Here is a 22,923-nt window from a genome sequence, read left to right on the forward strand (position 1 = left end):
CGTCGGGCTCTGGGCTGACAGCTCAGAGCCTGGAGCCTGTTTCAGATTCTGTGTCTCCCTCTCTCTGACCTTCCCCCATTCATGCTCTGTCTCTCTCTCTGTCTCAAAAATAAATAAACGTTAAAAAAAAAATTTAAAAAAAAATCGTATTCCGTTTCTCGTAACCAACCCAGTGAAATCCAGACTGCAAGATACTTCAATGTAGCCCAATCTCCCTGCCCTGTTTGCTCTTCCACCTTAGCCACTTTATGTGCTTTGCACCTCGACTATTCACAATGCCACCAAACACACTCTGCACACATCTTCATTCTTCTGCACTGTTGTTTATTGCATTCAGCAAGCATCACAATACTGTCTTCTCCTCTATCACCACCATTGAAACCCTGGAGTCTTTTAGGAGTGATCCAGTAGGGGAGCTCAAATTTTTATATAGTCCTGCCTTCAGAACAATTTTCAGGGCTCCTGGATGGCTCAGTCAGTTGAGTGTCCGACTGTCGATTTCGGCTCAGGTCACGATCCCAGGGTCATGGGGTCAAGCCCCAAGTCAGGATCTGCACTGAGTGTGGAACCTGCTTCAGATTCTCTTTTTCTCTCTTCCCCTCTCTCCTACTCATGCTCTCTCTCGCTCTCAAATAAAATTAAAAATAAAGAACAATTTTCATCTAACCAGGAAGGTCACTTACTTTGTCCAAATATGAAGCCTCAGGAGGCATATGGGTAAAAAAGGGAATTCATCTGCTCAATGAGATCAGTGGAATCCACTGAATCACCTTTGAACTAATGCTGGTGATTAAGGCCCAGCCAGACAAACTTTACCTTCCTTGTTATAATGCTCCTTTCTTCAACCTTCAATCCCAGTTATGCAAACAATTATACTTTTAAGATGCTAGTACTGTGTTGGGGTGCCTGGGTGGCTCAATGGGTTAAGCGTCCTACTTGGGCTCAGGTCATGGTCTCGAGGTTCGTGAGTTTGAGCCCCGTGTCAGGCTCTGTACTGATAGCTCAGAACCTGGCTCCTGCTTCAGATTCTTTGTCTCTTTCTCTCTTTACCTCTCTCTGCCTGCCCCCCGCCCCCCGCACTGTGTGTCTCTCTCTCAAAAATAAATAAACATTGGGCCACCTGGGTGGCTCAGTTGGTTGAGTGCCCAACTTCGGCTCAGGTCATGATCTCACAGTTGGTGAGTTCAAGCCCCACGTTGGGCTCTGAGCTGACAGCTTGGAGCCTGGTTGGTGAGTTCAAGCCCCACGTTGGGCTCTGTGCTAACAGCTTGGAGCCTGCAGCCTGCTTCGGATCCTGTGTCTCCCTCTCTCTGCCCACCCCCCTCAAAAATAAATAAACATTTAAATAAATAAATAAACAAACATTTAAAAAAATTTTTTAAAAGATGCTAGTAGTGTGCCTGGATCATAGCAAGCAAAAATATTAGCTGCCGCTTTTGTTATTCATATCAACAGGGCTTTCTAATTAACACACAGAAGAGTTCCAAAGTTCCAGAACCCAAATTATCACACTGTCTCACATCAGTTTGTAAGCTTATAGGCAAGCTACGCCCAGGATGTAGATGCTGATTCAACGATAGATGTACCAATCTCACTTGCGATCATCCTCGATTGAACCACACTCCTGTTATATTCCTTTCTATGTGCAAATGTAGCCTTCTAGGTCTTCAAAATGCTCCTAGGTGTTGGGAGGATTTTGTTCTTAAAGATTTTATCTCAAGCAAATGCTTTCTTTTCCCCCTTAAAAATTTGCCAGGTGCCTGGGTGGCTTAGACAGTTGGGCATCCAACTCTTGATTTCAGCTCAGGTCATGATCTCATGGTTCATGAGATCAAGCCTGGGGGTCAGGCTCTGCACTGACAGCATGGAGCCTGCTTGGGATTCTCTCTCTCCTCTCTCCTCTATCTGCCCACGTGCTCTCTCAAAATAAACATTTTTTTTAATTAAAAAAAATTTTTGCTTCATTTCCAAGAATGTGATCTTTGTTTTCGTTCAAAGTTGCTGATCAGTAGCTTACAACTGATAATAACAAGCATGAAGCACTTGTAAGGTGTCAGGCACACATAATTTATATTTTACATATATTTATTTCATTTAAAACTCACAAATTTCCCCTGGTTTACATGATCAGATACTGAGGCTCAGAGATATTGAGTAATCTACCCACTGTGTCAATGTGGCAACTTAGCCAGTGTGACTTAGGACATAAAAGTCCATCTCACTCTAAAAGCCCATGTTCTTGAACATCACACCATCCATCACCCAAAACCAAATGGCAGAAATGTAGAAGGAGAGTATCTCCTTCAAATATTCAAGACATCCTGGGCTATAGAGGCTGGGTCTACCCAGCCTTCAAAACAGATCAAATGTTGTCACTGCCATGAATGTTTCAACAACTCCCTTAAGCATAATTACTTATTCTTATGTAATTTTTTGTACCTCTCTACAATAGCTTATATCACTGGTTTCCTTTGGGTTATTATATTTAGTTGTGTACATCTTTCTCAAGAGTAGGATCTTGTCTTACTCATCACTTCATTCCTTACTCTGTGTAGCACAGAGTCTTGCATATAGTAATAACTCAATATTTGTTATTGATTTAGAGGTAAAGTAAATGAAGTATAGTGGAGATGCATTTGCTTTATTAGCTTATTAATAAATGATGTGCTATTGCATAAAACTCAAAACAACTAAACAGAACGTTGGAAAATACTAATATCACAAATATTCTTTGCCTCTAGTAAATCGCTAGAAAACAGCTCAGGAATTTGATTCACCCTCCATTCCCAAAGCACTGCTATTGGAGATTGAAAAGTAACTGAAGAGAGAGAGCAGAGATCTCTGACATATAGTCCGGTACTCAGTGGAATATGTTTTAAGTAAAAGAACACTTCCAACCATGGGCTTTTAGGTCCCAGGTTTGTCAGACGCGTCACCTCGTTCTCTCACATCCTAGCCTTCGAGGCGTTGAGCAAGACTTGAAGAGCAACGCCTGGAACTACATTTCCCATGATGCCCCTCGTGTGCACGCAACCCAGCCTGCAACGTCGCTCCCATGGCAACCCAAGAGTCCGCACAGTTCCGCCCGCCTGGGTGATCACCGGCCTGCTTATTTTAGGCGAGTCCCAACGCCGAGTTCACGACACCGGGGTGGTGGAGCCAGGATGCCCAGGTATCCCCGCAGCCGTGCCCGCAGCCGTGCTTGGGTCCGGCTTACGTTTCCCTCGATAGCCTAGCTTTCCCTTCTTTCCCACCCCGCCAGGAAGGGGCAGGAGAGGGAGGGCAGCTGCGGGCATATTTAGGGAGAGGAAACCGGGCGGGAGCTGCCTGTGGAAAACAATTGTGGGTCTGTTCTGCATGCAACCTCTGTCTGGATGGTCAGGAATCCGTAGGAACTACCCTTGAACATGTGGGTTCGGCCACAAGCAGGTAGAAAAGTTCCCCAGGTATAAAAGATTTTGAAAGTTCAACTCCAACCATTCACTTGGTAAAAATTTTTTGCAGGCCAAGGAATGTTCTAGATGCAGGGGTTCAGGCGGTGAATTAGACCACAAAGCCTCCTTCTCGGAGATGTCCCTGACTCCTCTCCTGGTTGCAAGAGTTCAGGACAATAATAAGTGAGGGAAAGTTGAGAAAGCTGTGTGAAAAGCGTAAGATGACGTTTAAAGGGGGCCTGGAAAATACATTTTAGCTCTTCAGTTCTGTGATGTCAGTTTTAATTTCCTGCTTTCAAGATCACGCCTAAACCTTCTCTGAACAACTTAGAAGGACGTCAGGGAGAGAGGGGTTCTGGAGTCCATCACAGAGCGGGGTAAATCTGTTTTTCTCACCTTGTGGATCATGGCCTGATCTCTGTTGAGTTTAATGAACCTTAATGTGAAAAATTGTCAGCTTCCTTCCCATGGGGGTATAATTGGTTGCAGTTATGAAGTTATGGTTATAGTTACAGATTTCACCAGTGGCATGACTGGTCGCTGCACCACCTGCTCTCCTCTCTGCTGGGAATTTGGAAAGCAGATCATCAGTTTGAAAGAATGGTGTATACCCGCGCCAGGTGGCTCAGTTGGTTAATCGTCTGACTCTTGGTTTCTGCTGAGGTCAGGAGCTCTCAGTTCCTGGGATAGGGCCCCATGTTATTGGGCTCTGTGATAACAGTGCGGAGTTTGCTTGGGATTCTCTCTCTCTCTTAAATAAACTTTTTTAAAATGTTAAGAAAAAGAAAGGTGTGTAAATGAAGAGCAGACAAGCCTGGGCTGAGTTCCTGGGGATTCACCTGTGAAAGAAATGCATGCATTTGGTACAAATAATTAGGGACACCTTTATTGATCTTGTATAGCCCCTTTCTTCATCTCTGTTTCTTGAATAATAATTAGGAGCTCCCAGTAATTTTCAATAACTATATATAGGTCAAGCCCAAAATGAATTATCACATTTTAACAATCGTGACCATCTTATAAGGTTGGTATTTTTCTTTAATTGGCAGTTTAGAGATGAAGAAACAGAAATAAGCCTGGAGAAAAGCACAAAATCTTGCCTATATTAGGTGCTCAATAAATAATTGTTGAATTAATTAAAGGAATGAAGGATCCAGAGAGGTTGGGTAATTTGCCATGTAGAAAGCCGCAAATTCTGGCTTAGAACAATTAGATCTCGTCTCTTTTTTTTTTTTTTTTTTTTTAGTTCAAGACTCCATTTTTCATTTTCGCTTTAGTAAAAGGTATAATCTGTGAAAAATTACATATGTTTATAGAGAGATGAATGGAAGGATTATTTTCAAAATGTGATTTTAGGTGATTTTCTTTCTTTCATTACATTTTATATATTAAAACAGGTAATCTTGAGCCAGAAATATAATTTAAAAAACAAAAAAGAGGGGCACCTGGGTGGCTCAGATGGCTAAGCGGCTAAGTGCCTGACTTCGGCTCAGGTCATGATCTCACAGTTTGTGAGTTCAAGCCCCACATCGGGCTCTGGGCTGACAGCTCAGAGCCTGGAGCCTGCTTTGGATTCTGTGTCTCTCTCTCTCCTCCCTTCCTCTACTAGCACATTAAAAAAACAAAAAACACAAGAAATATCTCAGAAAGCAAAGATTATTGGGCTCCCCATTTTCCTAGATGTTGGTGGTTTTCAAGTTGTAAATTTCCAAAATTCTGTGTACCTTCATATACATGTCTGAGAAGCTAACATACACAGCTTTCGACCTCGGCTGGAAGCCCCAAACTAAGGCAGCCTCAAATCCTAGTGGCAAAGACGTGGCTTATTATTTTCAGCTGATATGAACCAGTGCAAGGAAAATGACTAATCCTCAGAGGTTCTATCAGCTTATTGTCCCCCAAGAAAATGCTGTTGATTTGCTCTATAAATTTAACTAAACTAAAATTTCTCTGAGCATGAAACAGAAATTGGAAAAGATTCTCTTTGATTGTCTGAATTTTCTTTTTCTGCCTCTCATAGTGAAACTCTCTGGGAAATTGCAAAAGCAGAAGTGGAAAAACGGGGAAGCAGTGGAGGTGAAGGTGATGGAGTTGAAATTGGAGAAAAATCTGTTTTCTTCATTGGCAGTAAAAATGGGGTAATGCATTTTTTCCTCCTTTTTTTCCCCCTCAAGTATTATGCTGATTTAGCAACTAGTGGTAAAATTTATTTTAATACTTTGGTAAACATTTGGATACTTCAACTCTTTAACCAGATGACCAGTCTCTGGCCTGCTGGTTACCTGCTGGCTGTGCCCTCCCTGGAGAGGGGGCCCTGCTCATAGGTGAGTGGGGAATAACATCTAGCCTCAGCATTTCTTGTCAAGTGGTATGCTCCCGCATGAGCCATAGCAGCCCAGAGGAAGGAGCGATTGATTCTAATTCGACTACTCAAAGGCACCATAAATACTAATCTGATGACCAATAGTTCTGGTAACTTGTACAACTGAAACAGGCATATAGATAACAAAAACATGAACCGTGTAGAATATGATACATTTAATCTTAACCAGAGTCATAGAAACCGAAGGAAACCTGGCACTGCCCTAGTCTTCTACAGTGGGGATTCTCACTCTGGGCCCCATGGGGGTACTTCTTGGGGCCAGGGAACTCTCTAGAAATGTATCCAGAATTGTGTGTGATTGTGTATCAGTGCATTTTTATGGGAAATTAGATTCTCCCAGCGTTCTAGCACTTCAAAAAGGTTAAGAGCCACTATAAAGAGTGGTTATATAGTTCGATTATCTCTAGAAATGGGGGAGTTATCTTTCACAAAGCAGGCTGGTTTCATTTTGTTAATTCCCGGTTACTGGAAAACCTGTGTTTTATTGGAACATCCAGTGTTCCCATTTCTGACCTGTAAAAGTGTCCGGAGAGTTGGTATTTCTGATTCCAAGAACCTAATTCTTGGTCTTAATTCTGATCTGTAAAAGTCTGATTTCTCTTTTACTTGTTACATCTTTAAGTATTTTTAAATTGCCCTTCGAATAATTATAGACAACCATTTTGTTTCCCTGAGTCTGTTTCAGCTTTCGTATCTTCATTTCTTTTGCTCATGCCTTCTGTGTTATGGATTCCATATCAGTCATAGATTCTCTGTCATGATTTTAATTAACTCTCACCTGGAATTATTCTACTGTGTCATTCTCAGGAGGGAACAGAGTTTGTGAGGTTTTGCTTAACTGCAGTAGACTAGGTGTGCCACCTTCTCTTTTTCCAGACGCTGTGCTCCTATTATTGCATAGAAAAATCCTAGTAATCACGTAACCCTGTTCACTAAGGTTGAGCTTGAGGTCTGTAAGCCTTTTTCATTTACATTGTTTTGTCCTTAATTTTCTTAGATTGGGCCCTTTGTTACAGTCTGGTTTTATTTTTAATTATTTTTATTAAAATGATTCACAGATGAGGTTTATAAGCTCAAAGATAATCAAAAGGTGCATAAAGCAGTAAACTTCTCCACATTGTTCAGAGCCTCTCCTTAAAGCAGCCTCTTTCCTTTTTTTCTATAATTTACCTCTGAATGTCTGAAATCACTGATGGGCTATTTTTAGACTTAAAATGTTAGACATTATCTGTTGAATTTTTGATAATAGTAGAAGAGTATTTAGTTCTATCTCTCTTTTTTTTTTTTTAAGACTTTTTTATTTTTAAGTAATCTCTACACCCAGCACGGGGCTCAAATTTACAATCCTGAGATCAAGAGTTGCAAGCTTTGTTGACTGAGCCAGCCAGGTGCCCCTATTTCTGTCTCCTTTGTTTGTTTGTTTGTTTGTTTATTTACTTATAAAAGCTTATGTATTTATTTTGAGAGACAGCTCAAGTGCGGGAGGGGCAGAGAGAGAGTGAGAGCGTCCCAAGCAGGTTCCACGCTATCAGCACAGAGCCCATAGTTCTGTCTCTTTTAAACGCTCACCTCCAGCCCTGGTCTGCAGTATGATTCCTATTATAATTTTGGGCTAAATCAATATTCAGTGGATTACTTTCTTTACCTTGAGTAACTTCTTCCAAAAGTTTCAAAATGCCTTGTTTTTTTATTTGTTTAGCTCTTATATGTACCTTAGTTTTTATATCCATTAGTTATTTGTTGCTATGTAATAAATTACTCTAAAACTTGGCAGCTTTTAAAACAGCAAACATCATCTCACCTAGTTTGTGAGGGTCAGGAATCTGAGAGCAGCTTAGTTATGTGGTTCTGGCTCCCAGTCTTTCATGAAGTTGTAGTCAAGATGTCATCTGGGACTAAAGTCATCTCACAGCTCAGCTAAACTGGAGAAGCAGTTTCGCTCACTGACATGGCTGTTGGCAAGAGGCCTCAGTTCATTGCTGACTGTTGACCAGGCTTCAATTCTTCACCATATAGGCCTCTCCATAGGGCTGCTTACAACATGGCAGTTTGCTTTCCCCAAAGCCAGAAATCCAAAAGAGAAAGGGTGCCCAGGACAGAAACTGCTGTCTTTTATAACCTAATCTTGGAAGTGACATGCCATCACTTCTGCCATATGCCATATGGGTCACAAAGACCCAACTCTGGTACAGTGTGAGGGACCTCACATGGGTGGGAATACCAGGAAGTGGGGACCATTTGGAACCATCCTGGAAGCTAGCTCCCCGGATATCTATTGCTAATTCTTTACACAATCCCCAACAGACATTCAGTATAATTTTCATCTAGGCAGTTGTATCAGATCATCTGAAATTTCCCCTCTCCAGCCGGAGTCCTGCCATCTTTTAACCCGCTGTGTTGATCTCTACTGTTGTCAGGAGTGGCGGCATAGCTACCATCCTTCCCCAACATCTCGGGAATTCCCTTTTCCTCTTTCTTGAGTTGGAACTTCAGTTTCCTGGATCCTGTTTCTTCCCTATTCTTGGTTCACTCACTTATCTTGGTGGAGCACATTCTCTTGTAGTTTCCGGGGAAAGCGTTACATGGGAAGTAAAATTTATGAGATACTGCATGTCTAAAAATGCCTTTATTTTCCCTCACTCTGGGTAGAATGTTTATCTGGGTATAGAATTCTGTGTTGGAATGAGTCACTTCACCTCTCTCTTTGATCCTAGTTTCTGAGTCTGGACTGTTTCCTTTGGGAATGACAGAAAATTCAAACTGAGGGAGGCACTTTTTGAATAGTTGGTATCCTTGGGGCACCTGGGTGGCTCAGTCGGTTAAGCGTCCAATTTCAGCTTAGGTCATGATCTCACGGTCTGTGGGTTCCAGCCCTGCATTGAGCTCTGTGCTGACAACTTGAAGCCTGGAGCCTGCTTCGGATTCTGTGTCTCCCTCTCTCTCTGCCCCTCCCCCGCTCATGCTCTGTTTCTCTCCATCTCTCAAAAATGAGTAAACATTAAAAAATTTTTTGAAAGGTTGGTCTCCTCTTCACTGTTAGACTTTACCTGTATTCCTCTTGTGATGTGTGCCATGGGACATCATACGATAATTCATTTCATACGGTCAGGCAACAGTCTAATTACATACATCACATTCTGCTCTTTGTATAGTATTCCTTCATGCATGTTTGTAAGTTTCCATATAAATACACAAAATGCTGTATTTTCTCTCTCCTTCTGTCTCTTTACATCAATATGTTGAACTCATGGGGCCCCTGGGTGGCTCAGTCAGTTAAGCATCTGACTCTTGATTTTGGCTCAGGTCATAATCTTATAGTTTGTGAGTTTGAGCCCCACATAGGGCTCCGGACTGACAGTGTGGAGCTTACTAGGGATTCTCTCTCTCTCCTTCTGTCTCTGCTCCTCCCTCCCTCTCTCTCTCAAAATAAATAAATAAACTTAAAAAATATTTAATATGTTGCACTCATAAGTCTCTGACACAAGTTTTGGTAGTTCCTATGAGGTCGTTTACTCCCCTGTGATAATACTGCAGTTATTGTTACCTGCACTGTTGTGCATCTGTCGCTGTAAATATTCTTTCCAGGCCTTGTCTCAGCTGTTTTCTCTTGTGAATTACTTGGGCCCTCTTCCATTATTGTCTTTAAATTTTTCTTAATGTCATATGTAATGACATCTCAATTTATCTGCACATTTTTTTCTGATTCTCTCCACTCAGATTTAAATTGTCAAGTCTCTAGGCATGGTCTTGTGATCCTCTGAACGTAGGTTTCTTCTCTTATCAAGTGATAATCACTCAAGTATTCTTAGGGTATTGGCCAGAAAACTTAGTCATTGAGCATTTTACTTCCCAGAGCTTCTGTTCTCTTCCCAAACTTCAATCTCTGGATAGAAGAAAAGTGGGAAGGAAATGTCTTGACTTCTAAATTTTTCCTTTTCTAGTTTCTACAATCTGGTTGTAAGAAGATGCTTTCTAGGGTTCCTTAAGAGATAGCAAATACGAGTTACACATCTTCCACACACATTTTATTGATCACAGCACCCTTTTCCACTGAGCCTGAAGATGACTTCTGATCCATAACATTCCAGGAAGGTGTTGGCACTTGAGATAAAATTGGTTTATCATTTCTGACTCTAGTAATGTCATTTATCACCACACAATTAGAAGAAGTCAGCCAAAATCCATAGGTTAATATATGCACAGGTATAGCATATCCTTCAGATCAACAGAGAGCTGATTTCATTTGGAATGCCACAGTATGTCACTTGAGGACTTTAAGTATTGTGCACCATAGGGGGGAATTTAATTAAGAAATAATTTTGATTACCATATGAATATTCTGACTAAAACATGTGATTGAAAAATATCCAGATGAAATAATTTTAATATGAAATGAAGAATTAATTTTTTTGCTGTTTTTAACATCTAATGTTATAATAACTACATTAAAAAATAATATTTAGACATTTTGCTCAAATTTATGGTAACAAACCCATTGAATTTGAAGTTGGTAAACTCACTTTTACCTAGCTAATACCATATTTAGCAGGAATTAGAAAGTACTTATTGGGGCGCCTGGGTGGCTCAGCCGGTTGGACGTCTGACTTCAGCTCAGGTCATGACCTCCCACTCTGTGAGTTCGAGCCCCACTTTGGGCTATGTGCTGACAGCTCAGAGCTTGGAGCCTGCTTTGGATTCTGTGTCTCCCTCTTTCTCTGCCCCTCTCTCACTCATACTCTGTCTCTCAAAAATGAATAAATGTTAAAAACATTCTTTAAAAAAGTACTTATTGATCTAAGAACAATTATAGTAAACAAAATTTTAAAAAATGTTTAAACTATTGTTTTTCATTTCACAATTTGAAAACATTCAAGTTTTCTATCTGATTTGAATATAAAAGCCAGGATTCTTTTTTTTTTTTTTTATGTTTATTTTTGAGAGAGAGAGAGACAGAGTGTGAGCAGGGTAGGGGAAGAGTGAGAGGGAGACACAGAGTCTGAAGCAGGCTACAGGCTCTGAGATTGTCAGCATAGAGCCCGACACGGGGCTCAACCTCGAGCCGGTTGAGTGCTGAGTGTCTGACTTTAGCTCAGGTCATGATATCACAGTTCATGAGTTCGAGCCCCACATCAAGCTCACTGCTGGCAGCCTGTCAATGCAGAGCCAGCTTCAGATCCTCTGTCCCCCTGTGTCTGCCCCTCCTCCACTGTGCTCTCCCCAAAATAAATAAATATTTTTAAAAAATAAACAACTGTCCAAGTTAGAAAAATAAATAAATAAGTCAGCATCTAAGTGGGTAAGTCAGTATCTTAGTAATCATATTTTGGAATCAGTTACTTTACTTTTAGGATTGTCATTTAAGGAATCATTGAGTTACAATAATGATGTAATGACACAGGGTTATTTGTTATTGTGAAAAACATGTAGAAAATATGGCAGCCTGTCCCCAGGACCACTGATTATTAGTGAGAGACCTCTCCCCACTCATTGTGAGTTTCTGTTTTATTTAGCCAAGGATACAAAGGGGTTTTGGAAGTGGCGATACAGAGCAAGAACAGATGTATCCTATCTTCATCCAACTTTGCTTGGCTCACAAAGTTCTTGCCAGGAAGGCAGGACTGCTGGTGACACTGTCTGCAAAAGATCGGGCTTACAGATCCAAGAGGCTGAAATTTATGTGGCATTATGTTTTGTGTCTATTTGGGTTCATATTACACTTTTATTTTTGTGCTTCATGCTTCCACTGAAGCATATATTGACAAATTAAACTTTCTGAATCTAAGCTGTGCATCAACGAGGCTACATCTTTACCAGATGATGTCAGTGCCCAGGTAGCCAGAACACTCCTCTGTCTTGGGCTGTGTCTTGGAAGGACCCCCCCACACACAAATAGACATCCTTCATTGGGAGATATTATATATACTATCAACATTATAATTAAGGGGGGAAATGTTATACAACTGCAAAAGAGTTGTTAGTGATGTAAGGAAAAACTATAATGTTAATTGAAAAAAGCAGGACATGGGGCGCCTGGGTGGCTCAGTTGGTTAAGCGTCTGACTTTGGCTCAGGTCATGAGCTCACAGTTCGTGAGTTTGAGCCCCACATTGGGCTCTGTGCTGACATCCCACAGCCTGGAGCCTGCTTTGGATTCTGTATCTCGCTCTGTCTCTGCCCCTCCCCTGCTCGTGCTCTATCTCTGTCTCTCAAAAATAAACAAAAAAAATTTTTAATTAAGAAAAAGAAAAAAGCATGACAAATTTTATATACAACATGATCTCAACTTTGTAAAAATGCAAAGATGAAAAAGAGAAATGCATATGGTAAAATTTTAATCACTGTTTTTATTTTGTTTTTAATTTCTGTATTTTACCAAGTTTTCTTGTTGGCCCACTTTAAAAAATCTGAACTATTTAAATTAGCTTAAATAAAACTTTCATAGGTATCATTATACTTTAAAATTTTTAACCCAACTACAGTATATAAACATTTCATCTCATGAGTTTATTGTGAGGAGAGTGATGTTTTCATCGGATGTGGTACATTACCAATTTCCTGCTTACCGCCATATAGATAAATATGTGGATTTAAATAAGCGGGTCAAGTAACTAGTACTAGTCTTCTGGTACAAGTAAATTCCTATCACATAAAGTCTTCCGTGTAAGAAGCTGCTTCCATACCTTTCAGGTGGCTTAAACTAGTAGTACTGATCACAGCACACAAAGGCTCACACGCAAAACGCCCCACCAGCATCCCGCTAGGACTCTCTGTAACTGTTGTTCTAGGCTTTGTTGCAGTGACAGCACATTCATGTTTTATTTGTTGTTTATGGAAGAACCACCCATTTTTTAAAATAGGAGACTGTGGGCATACACAAGCTCCTTTTTATTTTCATTTATGTAAATTAAAACTAATTTTGCTTTTGAAGACGGGCAAACTCTCTTGAGATATGTAGAACTTTTGAAGATATTATTCTTTAAAAAGTATCTGATTCCGTGCTTTATACAGAACATGATTTTGAAAAATAAAGAGAGGCAAGCAAGTAATGCTTCTGTTGTTCAGCTAATAGTAATCACCCTTTACCAAAGAAAATAACTGCCTCGATGCCTTCTCTCTCTTTTTGCCAAACCTCTGTCCATTCAGTGGACACTTACTGAACATCTTCTGTGTGCCGGGTATTCTGCCCGATGCTGGGGAAACAGAAAAGCAAGTCATACTCTGCTGTGCAGGAACTTAGGTGCTAGTACTTGTACAACAGTAGCAACACATGAGACAGATCTATGATGGAAACAAGGGCTTTTCACTCAGTCCAAGAGGCTGGAAGAGGAAAGCCTCCTTATGAGAGCATGATGTCCAGAGCTTGAAGAGCAAGAAGTAAGGAAAGAGAGGTAATTCAGGTGAAGAGGGTCAAGTGGGTATTCTGAGGAGAAAATCAAGAAAAGTGTACGAAACAGCAGTTACAACCAATGGGAGAGAGAACACACTAGACAAACTTTACAGGATTGCTCGTCATTGTTGACTGCTGTTTTGATGATGGGGATTCAGAATTTAGGTGACACCAATCTGCACAGTATGTATAATTTTTCTCCATCATCACTCACTTGTGTGGGTACAAACATGGAGGTGAAGGGAAGGTGATTGGGTTTACCAGGGTTGGTTTTTGCCAACCAAGTGGGTGCAATACAGAGCGAGAAAGCCTAGGGAGGGGGTAATATTTGCAAGGGTGATTGTAATAATAAACTGTGGACTCTAAGATGGAAAAGGTGAGATGTGGAGGTAGGACGGGGCTGATGGAGAAGGAGAAATGTTGACAGGTCAGTGGACTTTTGAGGCCTCTCACTAAGGCCACAGGATGGTTACTCTGGGGATTCCTGAAGAAGTAGTTGGAGAAATGCATTGTTTGTGTGTGTGATTTTGGAAGTGGTGCAATTTCCAGTGGTGAAGTGATTCAAGATATAACCTTGGAAGTGATGTATGGCAGAAGCAGAGTGAAGGAAAGGGTCTCTGTGAGGAGGCAAAGTCACTGAGAGGTCAGAGTGTTAGGTGGATTGCCTGTGCCCACATGGATATGAAGTTAGCAAGACTAATGACAGCAGCTGAGAGGGAAAGGGAGACTGAGCCAGAAGAGGTGACAACAGCCGTCATGGTAGACTGGTACCAGCCTGTAAGACTTGCAAAACAAGGGAAGTAGAATAATTGTTTAAAGGTGGCACTGGGGAGCAAGGAGGGCCCTGTAGTACATGGGGTGGTAAAAAAAAAAAGAAAAAAAAAGCCTTCTTTAACAAGAATGTAGAGGAAATGGTCCAGAAGCAGCCATATTTTAGGTAAGGCCAACAGGTAGAACATTCTGAAGAAGAGGTTGATATTAGGGAGTTTTGGGGGGAGAAATGGGGGGGATTATTGCGCCAGATGAAGGGATGTGTAGAAGACTGTGGAATTAGAGCTCCAGGGATAATGGATCAGAAGAAAAGACTGGATTTCCAGTGTGTCTGAGGTAATGGGAGGGAAGATAGGATTCCTTTTGATAATCCCTGAATGAACTTGTACTAAGTCAGTGTTTATTGAACCAGGAAACCTAGGGGTCTCAGAGGGCAACAGTTTACTAGTGAATTTTTAAAATTTGGATCATATTTTAATGATAGTCTAAAAGCGTATTTCAGTGCCCAGAGTTGAGTTTATGTTTATTTGGAATTGCCACCAAGTAGTACATTTACATGAAATTATAATCAAAATTTAAATCAACGCTATGGAACTATGAGCATCTGAGAAAAATGGCTAGTTATATCTAAGATTCCTTCCAATCTGGAATCTTTTATCTAAGATTCCAGTAATTCTGATTCTGTGCTTTCTTGTACATAGAATACAATAATTTTTAGGTATAGCAGCCTCCCCCCTATCTGCGGGGCATATGTTCCAAGACCCCCAGTGGATGCCTAAAACTGCAGAGAGAACTGAATCCTGTACATACTCTGTTTTTTCCTATACATACACACCTATGATAAAGTTGAATTTATAAATGAGGCACGGGAAGAGATAACTAAAAATAACTAAAAGTAAAACAATTATTACAACATACTCTAATACAAGCTATGTAATGTGGCCTTTCTGTCACAGAATACCTTGCTGTACTACACTCATCCTTCTTATGATGTGAGATGCTAAAACGTCCTCTTGACGAGATGAAGCGGGGTAAATGGTGTAGGCACAGTGATGCAGCGCTAGGGTACTCCTGACCTGATGATGACATGTCCAAAGGAGGGTCATCTGCTTCCAGACTGCCGTTGACCATGAGTAGCTGAAACTGTGGAAAGTGGAATCATGGATAAGAGGAGACCACTGTACTACAGTCTTCATTTATCTCAAACTTCGAAAATATGCTACATGTGATACATGTTCAGTATATGAAAATTAGAAAATCCTGATTTTCTTAAAAAAAGAAAAAATTACCAGAGGTGCCTGGGTGGCTCAGTCGGTTAAACGTCTGACTCTTAATTTAGGCTCAGGTCATGATCTCATGGTTCATGAGATCAGGCCCCACATTGGGCTCTGCACTGACAGAGCCTGCTTAGGATTCTCTCTCTCTCTCTCTCTCTCTCTCTCTCTCTCTCTCTCTCTCTCTCTCTCTCACACACACACACACACACACACACACACACACACACACAAACTAAACAAACAAAAAAAACCCAAATAATATAAATTACCAACAAATCCATCACCTAGAAATGTTTACTGTTAGCTTAGTGATATCCCTCTAGATCTATTTATTTGTGTGTGTGTGTTTCTGTGTCTTTCTCTGAATCTGTTAATGTGTATGCGTATGTATGTACGTATATCTCAAAGAAGCAGGAAAAGATATTTTAAAATTGAAAACAGTTATGCTAATCTGTCATAAATGTTTTACCATGTCAATAAGTATCTTCGTAGATCGTCATTCCTAACAGCTGCATGCTATTTCATTATAAGGATTGTCATAATTAAATTAGCCAATCCCCATTGGGGGAAATTTAGGGTATTTCTTGTTTTTCACTTTGAAAGAATACCTGCCAGCAAACATCCTTCAGTAATATACATTTTTGGTCGTATGCCAATTATTTATGTTTCCCGTCATTTAAAAAAAAAAGTCATTCAATTTGATCATATCCCAGATATAATCCAGAGTAATTTATTTGTGATCATCTTTTTCTTTTGGTAAAAAAATTAAAGGTTTTAGGAAAAAAACCTACCTAGTCAAATGGTCTGTGTTTTTGTCAGTCCGGCATTTTCCGAACTATTTTCCTTGGAACCCAGCAGCTTCCTCCATTAGAGCTTTCCCTGCTGCTCCTCTTTTATCTGTCTTCTTGTAAGAGATCTTTTTTTGGCTTGTTTTTTGTTTTTAAGTTTTACTATTAAAAAAAAAAGAAAGTGTGATTAAACCACTGAGCCAATCCCTGGCTAAAATGTGAGGTTAACTTTCGTGTGGTAGAGATGCCCAGAACCTATATTTTCTGACTCCTAACACAAAACTTAGAACGAGTACCTTCTCTACAAATAAAAAGACAGACAAAAAAATACTCTAACCCAGTATTTGGATTGCCTACTTTGAACATATTTGCAATATGTCCTTTATTTGTATGTTACCTTTTTTCTTTATTTCCACTTCAACAATTGGAATTAAAACATTTTAGAAGACACTAATCATCTGCTTAACCAGTAATTAGCATTGATGAATAGAGAGAAAATTTCAGACAGCTGCCAAGTTGACCACTAAAGTGAGGTATGATTTGCTAGTATTTGTCATCTGCAGGACTTCATAATTATAATAATAGCAGTGTAGTTACACTGTGATGGAAAGTTGACAGTTAACTTTTTCTACTTATCAAACTTAGGAACAATTCTGAAAGTTTCTAGTTTCCAGGTAATTTATCATTCGAGTGATTAAAAGCTATTTTTGGCCACAATTACGAATAACAAAATTTTACATATGGGTGACATTAACACAGTATTCTTTTTTTTTTTTTTTTCTATTTCCAGGGAAAGACTACTATTATTCTAAGGTGTCTTGACAGGTAAGTGTTATGTTAACCTTTAGACTATGTTTTTTGTTTATTCTAGTTATACAGGGCAAGTTAAATTCTGAAAGACTTGGGAACGTGAATAATTTTGAGATTCAAACAATAACTTCTTAGTGAATTCTTTGTATGGCCTTTAAAATCTCCTTAAAAAATTTTTTTTAACATTTATTCATTTTTTGAGAGACAGAGCATGAGCAGAGGAGGTGCAGAGAGAGCTGGAGACACACAATCCAAAGCAGGCTCCAGACTCTGAGCTGTCAGCACAGAGCCCAATGCAGGGCTCAAATCCCCCAACCGTGAGATCATGACCTGAGCCGAAGTCAAACGATTAACTGACTGAGCCACCCAGGAGCCCCAAAATCTCCTTTAAAGATAAAACCAACAATAAGCAAAAGTAAATAAATAAAATTATACAGGATTAATGCTGAGTTTCCCTATTATATGGGGAAGCAACGAACGTAACTCTGATAGTACTTGGCTGCTTTTTGGCTGTGCTACTCTGGTATTTGATTTACTTCTATTTTACCTAGTCCATTATTATCTGAACATTAATTATAATCTTTAAATTGGTCATGGAAACATTTTTGAAGCACAGTGTTGATCCTCAAACTGTACTTTTTATCATTTGTTTCTTATACTTCCTAACCTATATGGTCATCAGATTAAGTTTTAGGATTATGATTTAGGATATTGCAGGAAACTGCTTGTTCCCTTCATTCCAATACCTACTTCTTATAACTTCTCCAAAAAATATCAAAATAGATGTAATTTTGTCTCAAGGTCACATTAAAGAAACGTCATCCATTTGAAAAATACTAGTAAAGAATTCAAATAATAGAATCCTGACTTTGTGTAATTCCTTTCACCAACAAAATTGTTTCTTAGAAGAACCGTCTATAGTGACACCTGCATCATATTTCCATCCCCTGGAATCATGGCTCTCTTTTGACCATATGTGTTTCTTTCTACAAACAAGTTCTGTAACACAACATCAGCTTAGGATGAAATACTTTGAAATACAACACTGAACTGAAAATTCTTCATTTCAGTTCCTTGATAGTTTACTTGGAAAAAAAAAATAGTTCTATTATACGTTGAATATCAGAGCTTATAAATTTTGTCTTAAAAGTAGCATTTTGTTTCATAAAAGAAAATTTGTATCTTTTATAAAAGCAAATATAACCAAATATTCTATATATGTATCAAAAAATATGTATGTAGGGATGATATGCAAGATATTTAATAAAGATAAATATATAAATCACAAATTTAAAAATTCTCTTCTCCACATTAAAAAGATATATACCAGTATTATTCAGCCTTAAAGAGGAATGAAATTCTGACGCATGCTACAACACGGATGAACCTTGAGGACATTATGCTAAGTGAAATAAGCCAGTCACGAAAAGATGTATACTGTATGATTCCATTTATATGATGTATCTCAGAGCAGTCAGATTCACAGAAACAAAAAGTAGAATGGTGTTTGCCAGGGTCTGGAGGGAGGGGAAAATGGCGAATTACTGTGTAATGGGTATAGACTTTCAGTTTTGGGAGCTGAAAAAGTTCTAGAGTTTGTGCAACAAGGTGAATATACTTAACATGCTACTGAACCATACACTGAAAAATGGTGACGAAGGCAAATTTATGATACACATTTGTACTATAAGAAATTGAAGTAAATAAGTACGTATGTACAATAAAGCTGTTTACCAAACAATGTAAGCTGCAGTGTAAATAATTCATCAAACCATTTGTCAGTTTTTAGGACTTGTTGATGTCATTTGTTACTTTGCAGCTCTCGCTAGTTAAATGATGCCCATGTTCGGGCTGGGATTTAAAATAGAGAATTGTGGGGCGCCTGGGTGGCTCAGTTGGTTAAGTGTCCGACTTGGGGTCAGGTCATGATCTCATGGTTTGTGAGTTCGAGCCCCACATTGGGCTCTGTGCTGACAGCTCAGAGCCTGGAGCCTGCTTCAGATTCTGTGTCTCCCTCTCTCTCTGCCCCTTCCCCACTCACACTCTGTCTCTCTCTCTCAAAAATAAATAAACATTAAAAAAATAAAAGAATTGCATTAAAGTCTGTTGATATCTCCATTAAATTGATAATCATAAGATTCACAGCTCCCCACATTGAGGCCGAGCAAAACCTGGTATAAGTGCTCCCCACATGACCTGAATGCCAAGAGCTTCCCCTAACATGGCCACCAGCATTGCCAGCTGCACTCCATTCTCCACTCGCTCCAACAGTGCCTGTAAAGACTACGACATTGTGCCGGTGCCATTAGTCATCGTTGCAGCTGTGACAAAAATCCTCGAAGATGGTTTTTTGAGGGCTTGTCTTTTACATCAAATTTTTTATCATTTTTACTTCAGTGCTATTCCACAAAGTAACTTTTCTACTAATAGATTAACATTTTTAAGAGGAAGCAAAAATGAATTGGGTAATATGATAGCATGAGAAAACCCATAATGGGGTCGCCTGGGTGGTCCTATCGGTTAAGCATCCAACTCTTGGCTTTGGCTCAGGTCACAATCTCCCACTTCGTGAGATCGAGCCCTGCATCCAGCTCTGTGCTGACAGCATGGAGACTGCTTGAGATTCTCTCTCTCTCTCTCTCTCTCTCTCTCTCTCTCTCTCCCTCTCCCTCTCCCTCTCTCTCCCTCTCTCTCCCTCCCTCTCTCCCTCCCTCTCTCCCTCCCTCTCTCTCTCTGCTCCTCCCCCACTAGTGCTTTCTCTCAGGATAAACAAATAAACATTAAAAAAAGAAAAGAAAAAAGAAAACCCATGATGGTAATACTATCTGTCTTTATTGTGCAGGGATGAGCCACCAAAACCAACCTTAGCTTTGGAATATACATATGGAAGAAGAACAAAAGGGCATAATATAGTGAGTGTCTTAAGTGATATTGCTGTGCCTGGGGATGGAGAAGTAATGATGCTGACTTTGTTTTATATTTTCATCTTATCTGTAATCAATAAACATATCTAGTTGTACACTTCATAGCTATGTGCTTTTAAGTCAGATTCAACTCAGCAGACATGAAGTCAACCTGAATAGGAAAATAATTTAGCCGTCTCATTTGTTGTGTCTTAAAATGTGGAATAAGATTCCTTTGTAACTTTAATTTACAGTTTTTGGACATATTTATATTAATTGTGTTAATGTGGCTTTTTCTTCTTTCAAGTGGGAATAATATTGTGAGTTACATCCTGTCTCCCAAAAAATCTGCGAAAAATAGGAGTTTGACTTGTAGAATATTTATGAAAATGTACTACTCAGAGTCCAAATTCTTAGCATTTTTACAAACATATCTTGAAGTTAGTAATACTACTTGAGACTGAGGCTCTAATTTGTTACAGTCCTATTTTCACTAGAGTGTCTCTTCAGAGGAAAGTTGGAGATTATTCAGAACGGAAGGAGAGTGCACGGTGTATATTGGATAAAAACATTCAAAATAGAATCCTCTTTTGGAGTTCTCCCATGAAAAGGTCTTTTCTTTTCTTTTATTTTTTTTTTATTTAAAAAAATTTTTTTTTTAACGTTTTTATTTATTTTTGAGACAGAGAGAGACAGAGCATGAATGGGGAGGGGCAGGGAGAGAGGGAGACACAGAATCGGAAGCAGGCTCCAGGCTCTGAGCCATCAGCCCAGAGCCCGACGCGGGGCTCAAACTCACGGACCATGAGATCGTGACCTGAGCCAAAGTCGGACGCTTAACCAACTGAGCCACCCAGGCGCCCCAAGGTCTTTTCTTAAATAGAGTTAGGTGTAGGGAAGAACCATCTATAACAGAAGGCCCCACTTCTGTCACACAGGCAGATTTTTACAGATTGATCTAGTCCAAATGTTTGATCATTAATAAGAGTTAACATTGCCTGTTGCTGCTTTCTAGATAAGTCAGTGAAAGTTCATTATTAAAACTGTGAGGTTAAAAAGAAAAGAAAAGAAAAAACATTAATATATTGAGATGTGGGAGAACTCTATGTTTGTGACTTACGTGAATTTTGACATGAGTGATGACCTATAAATGAGATTGCCCTTTTCACTGGAAATGCTGAAACTGCTTTCACCGCTTCACTGTGGAGAAGAGCTCTAAGAACTGCCCTTCGTCAAATGGTGAATCAAGGGGGATTTTCCAATGCAAAACTGCCTCCCCCACGAACATTAATAATTCAGATATCAACAGCAAATATTCAAATATCAACAGAACAATTTTAGTGAGTATGAGATGATAATTTGTCAAAAATCTATATATTCATCTAAAACTTGCTTCAATGACTATCTCTTCCAAGTTCATGGCAACAGATATATTAAAAAGGTGATTTTTCTTCACCTATTTTCTCTAACACTTTGTGTTAGCAAGTTGGGCTTTTCCATATTCATTCTGGAAGATCCATGTCTTTCTCAGATTTCATGTTCCCTGAGTTCTAAGTGGAAGCAGTTAGTTCCTCCCACAATCGTGGTGTTACTGAAGGCTCCTCAGCAGCAGGATGGAAGCAGAGATGCAATTAGCTAGTCGTCCAAGAAGGTTGTCATGGAATAGATGGTCGTATTCCTAAGCCACGTGGCTGCCTCACTGTTTCACTCCCCTAATACTTAAAGAATCCTATAAAAAGGGAATCGGTTGTTCAGTCTCTTCTTGTTCCCCACCTACCATGTTAATGTTTCATCTTTGTTTTTTGGAATAGATGTTTTGGTGCATTTTGAGGGATGGGATAGAGAAAGGGGAAAGTTTTGATTGCCAAGGTTTATTGAGGACTACAGTATTTTGTATCCATAATTATTACTGACTGATGTTAATGAGGTGTAAGAAGTATTTAACATTCAAAAAAGATTTTAAAAATTTAATATGAAAAATGCCTGTTTTTGTTTGTTTGTTTGTTTGTTTGTTTCAGCCAAAAGATATTGCTCACTTTTGGGAACTAGGTGGAGGGACCTCTTTATTGGACTTAATCAGTATACCCATCACAAGTGACACCTTACGGTAAGTGAGCCAGATCCAGGAACGGTTGTTAGTAAGTACCCAGTGGTGTCCACAGGATGAGTATGAGTAGGCTTTCAGGAATCGGAATTTGGGGGGACAGTTTTATGTTGCTGAAGGTTTATACTCTCTTCCTTTCTATGCGCTTAAAGTATAATGCTTTCAAAGAGATTTTAAAAGAACCAGGGTTCTGGCCTGTGCTGACAGCTGGCATTCCAACCAGTAACATATTTTGCAAGCCTGCAAACAAAGTATGTCAAATAACACTTGAGCAATGAATTCACTTGGCAAACATGAATTTGAAAAGCTTAATTCTTTTGAATACCCATCCAAGTGTAAGCTGATTCAACCCTGAGTTTTTTCTTCAGCTGGATATGGTAAGTCTACCTTTGAATTTAATGCTAATTAGTACTGTTGAAGCTTCACCCAGGGAACAATGAGTTTGTGGAGGGAGAAAGTCTATTTGCTGACCGAAAAGAAATAGAAACTTGGGGAAAACCTCAAACTCTTTGGTCGCGTTTCCTGACAATGACTCCCACATGTTGGCCAAATCAGATGTGGAAAATTGTGACATTTCTCACAATGTTCCTGGGAATGTGTCTCAGCCAAGGAAAACAGATTTTTACATCTGAAAGATCTTACTTTTGTCAGAGTTTAACACAAACCATTGCTGCTGCCTGGACCAAATACAAAGGGCTGCACTATTATTTGTTACATTTCAGCCACTTAGATCTTTAGGGTATGGAATTGTTTCCGGTTAACGCAATTGTTTTTCCATAGCTAGTTGGGTACAGATAATGTTGGCTTTATTTTTTCAGCGATATTTTTTCTTTTAAATAAATTTAATTTACTGTCTTTTACTTATTATAAAAATAGTACCGTATATGTTCATGTAGAAATCTTGGAAAAACGTTGAAAGGTATGAAGAAAGTAAGAGCGCCCTTAATCACCTGAGAAATAACCACTGTTAACATGCCGAGGTAGTTCTTTCAGTGTTTTCAGCATTTGTAAATATATTGTATGGGGGCGCCTGGGTGGGTCAGTCAGTTAGGCGTCTGATTTTTGAT

At 39.5% G+C, this 22,923-nt stretch overlaps 1 protein-coding gene across 2 annotated transcripts in view; it reads left to right on the plus strand.

The window, feature by feature from the left end:
* The first annotated feature begins 3,038 nt into the window (after positions 1–3,038).
* DYNC2LI1 (dynein cytoplasmic 2 light intermediate chain 1) overlaps positions 3,039–22,923 on the plus strand; it is a 42,456-nt gene continuing 22,571 nt past the window's right edge. The window contains exons 1-5 of one of the 2 annotated variants that reach the window (XM_042981295.1): positions 3,039–3,172; positions 5,455–5,572; positions 16,830–16,864; positions 19,692–19,761; positions 21,771–21,859. In XM_042981295.1, the coding sequence (XP_042837229.1) occupies positions 3,165–3,172; positions 5,455–5,572; positions 16,830–16,864; positions 19,692–19,761; positions 21,771–21,859 (320 nt within the window). In that variant the 5' untranslated portion in view covers positions 3,039–3,164. The remainder of the gene's footprint in view (positions 3,173–5,454; positions 5,573–16,829; positions 16,865–19,691; positions 19,762–21,770; positions 21,860–22,923) is intronic. The other variant, XM_007097840.3, reaches the window with a different exon arrangement.

Source organism: Panthera tigris, chromosome A3 (genome assembly GCF_018350195.1).
Source record: "Panthera tigris isolate Pti1 chromosome A3, P.tigris_Pti1_mat1.1, whole genome shotgun sequence".
NCBI classification, from domain to species: domain Eukaryota; kingdom Metazoa; phylum Chordata; class Mammalia; order Carnivora; family Felidae; genus Panthera; species Panthera tigris.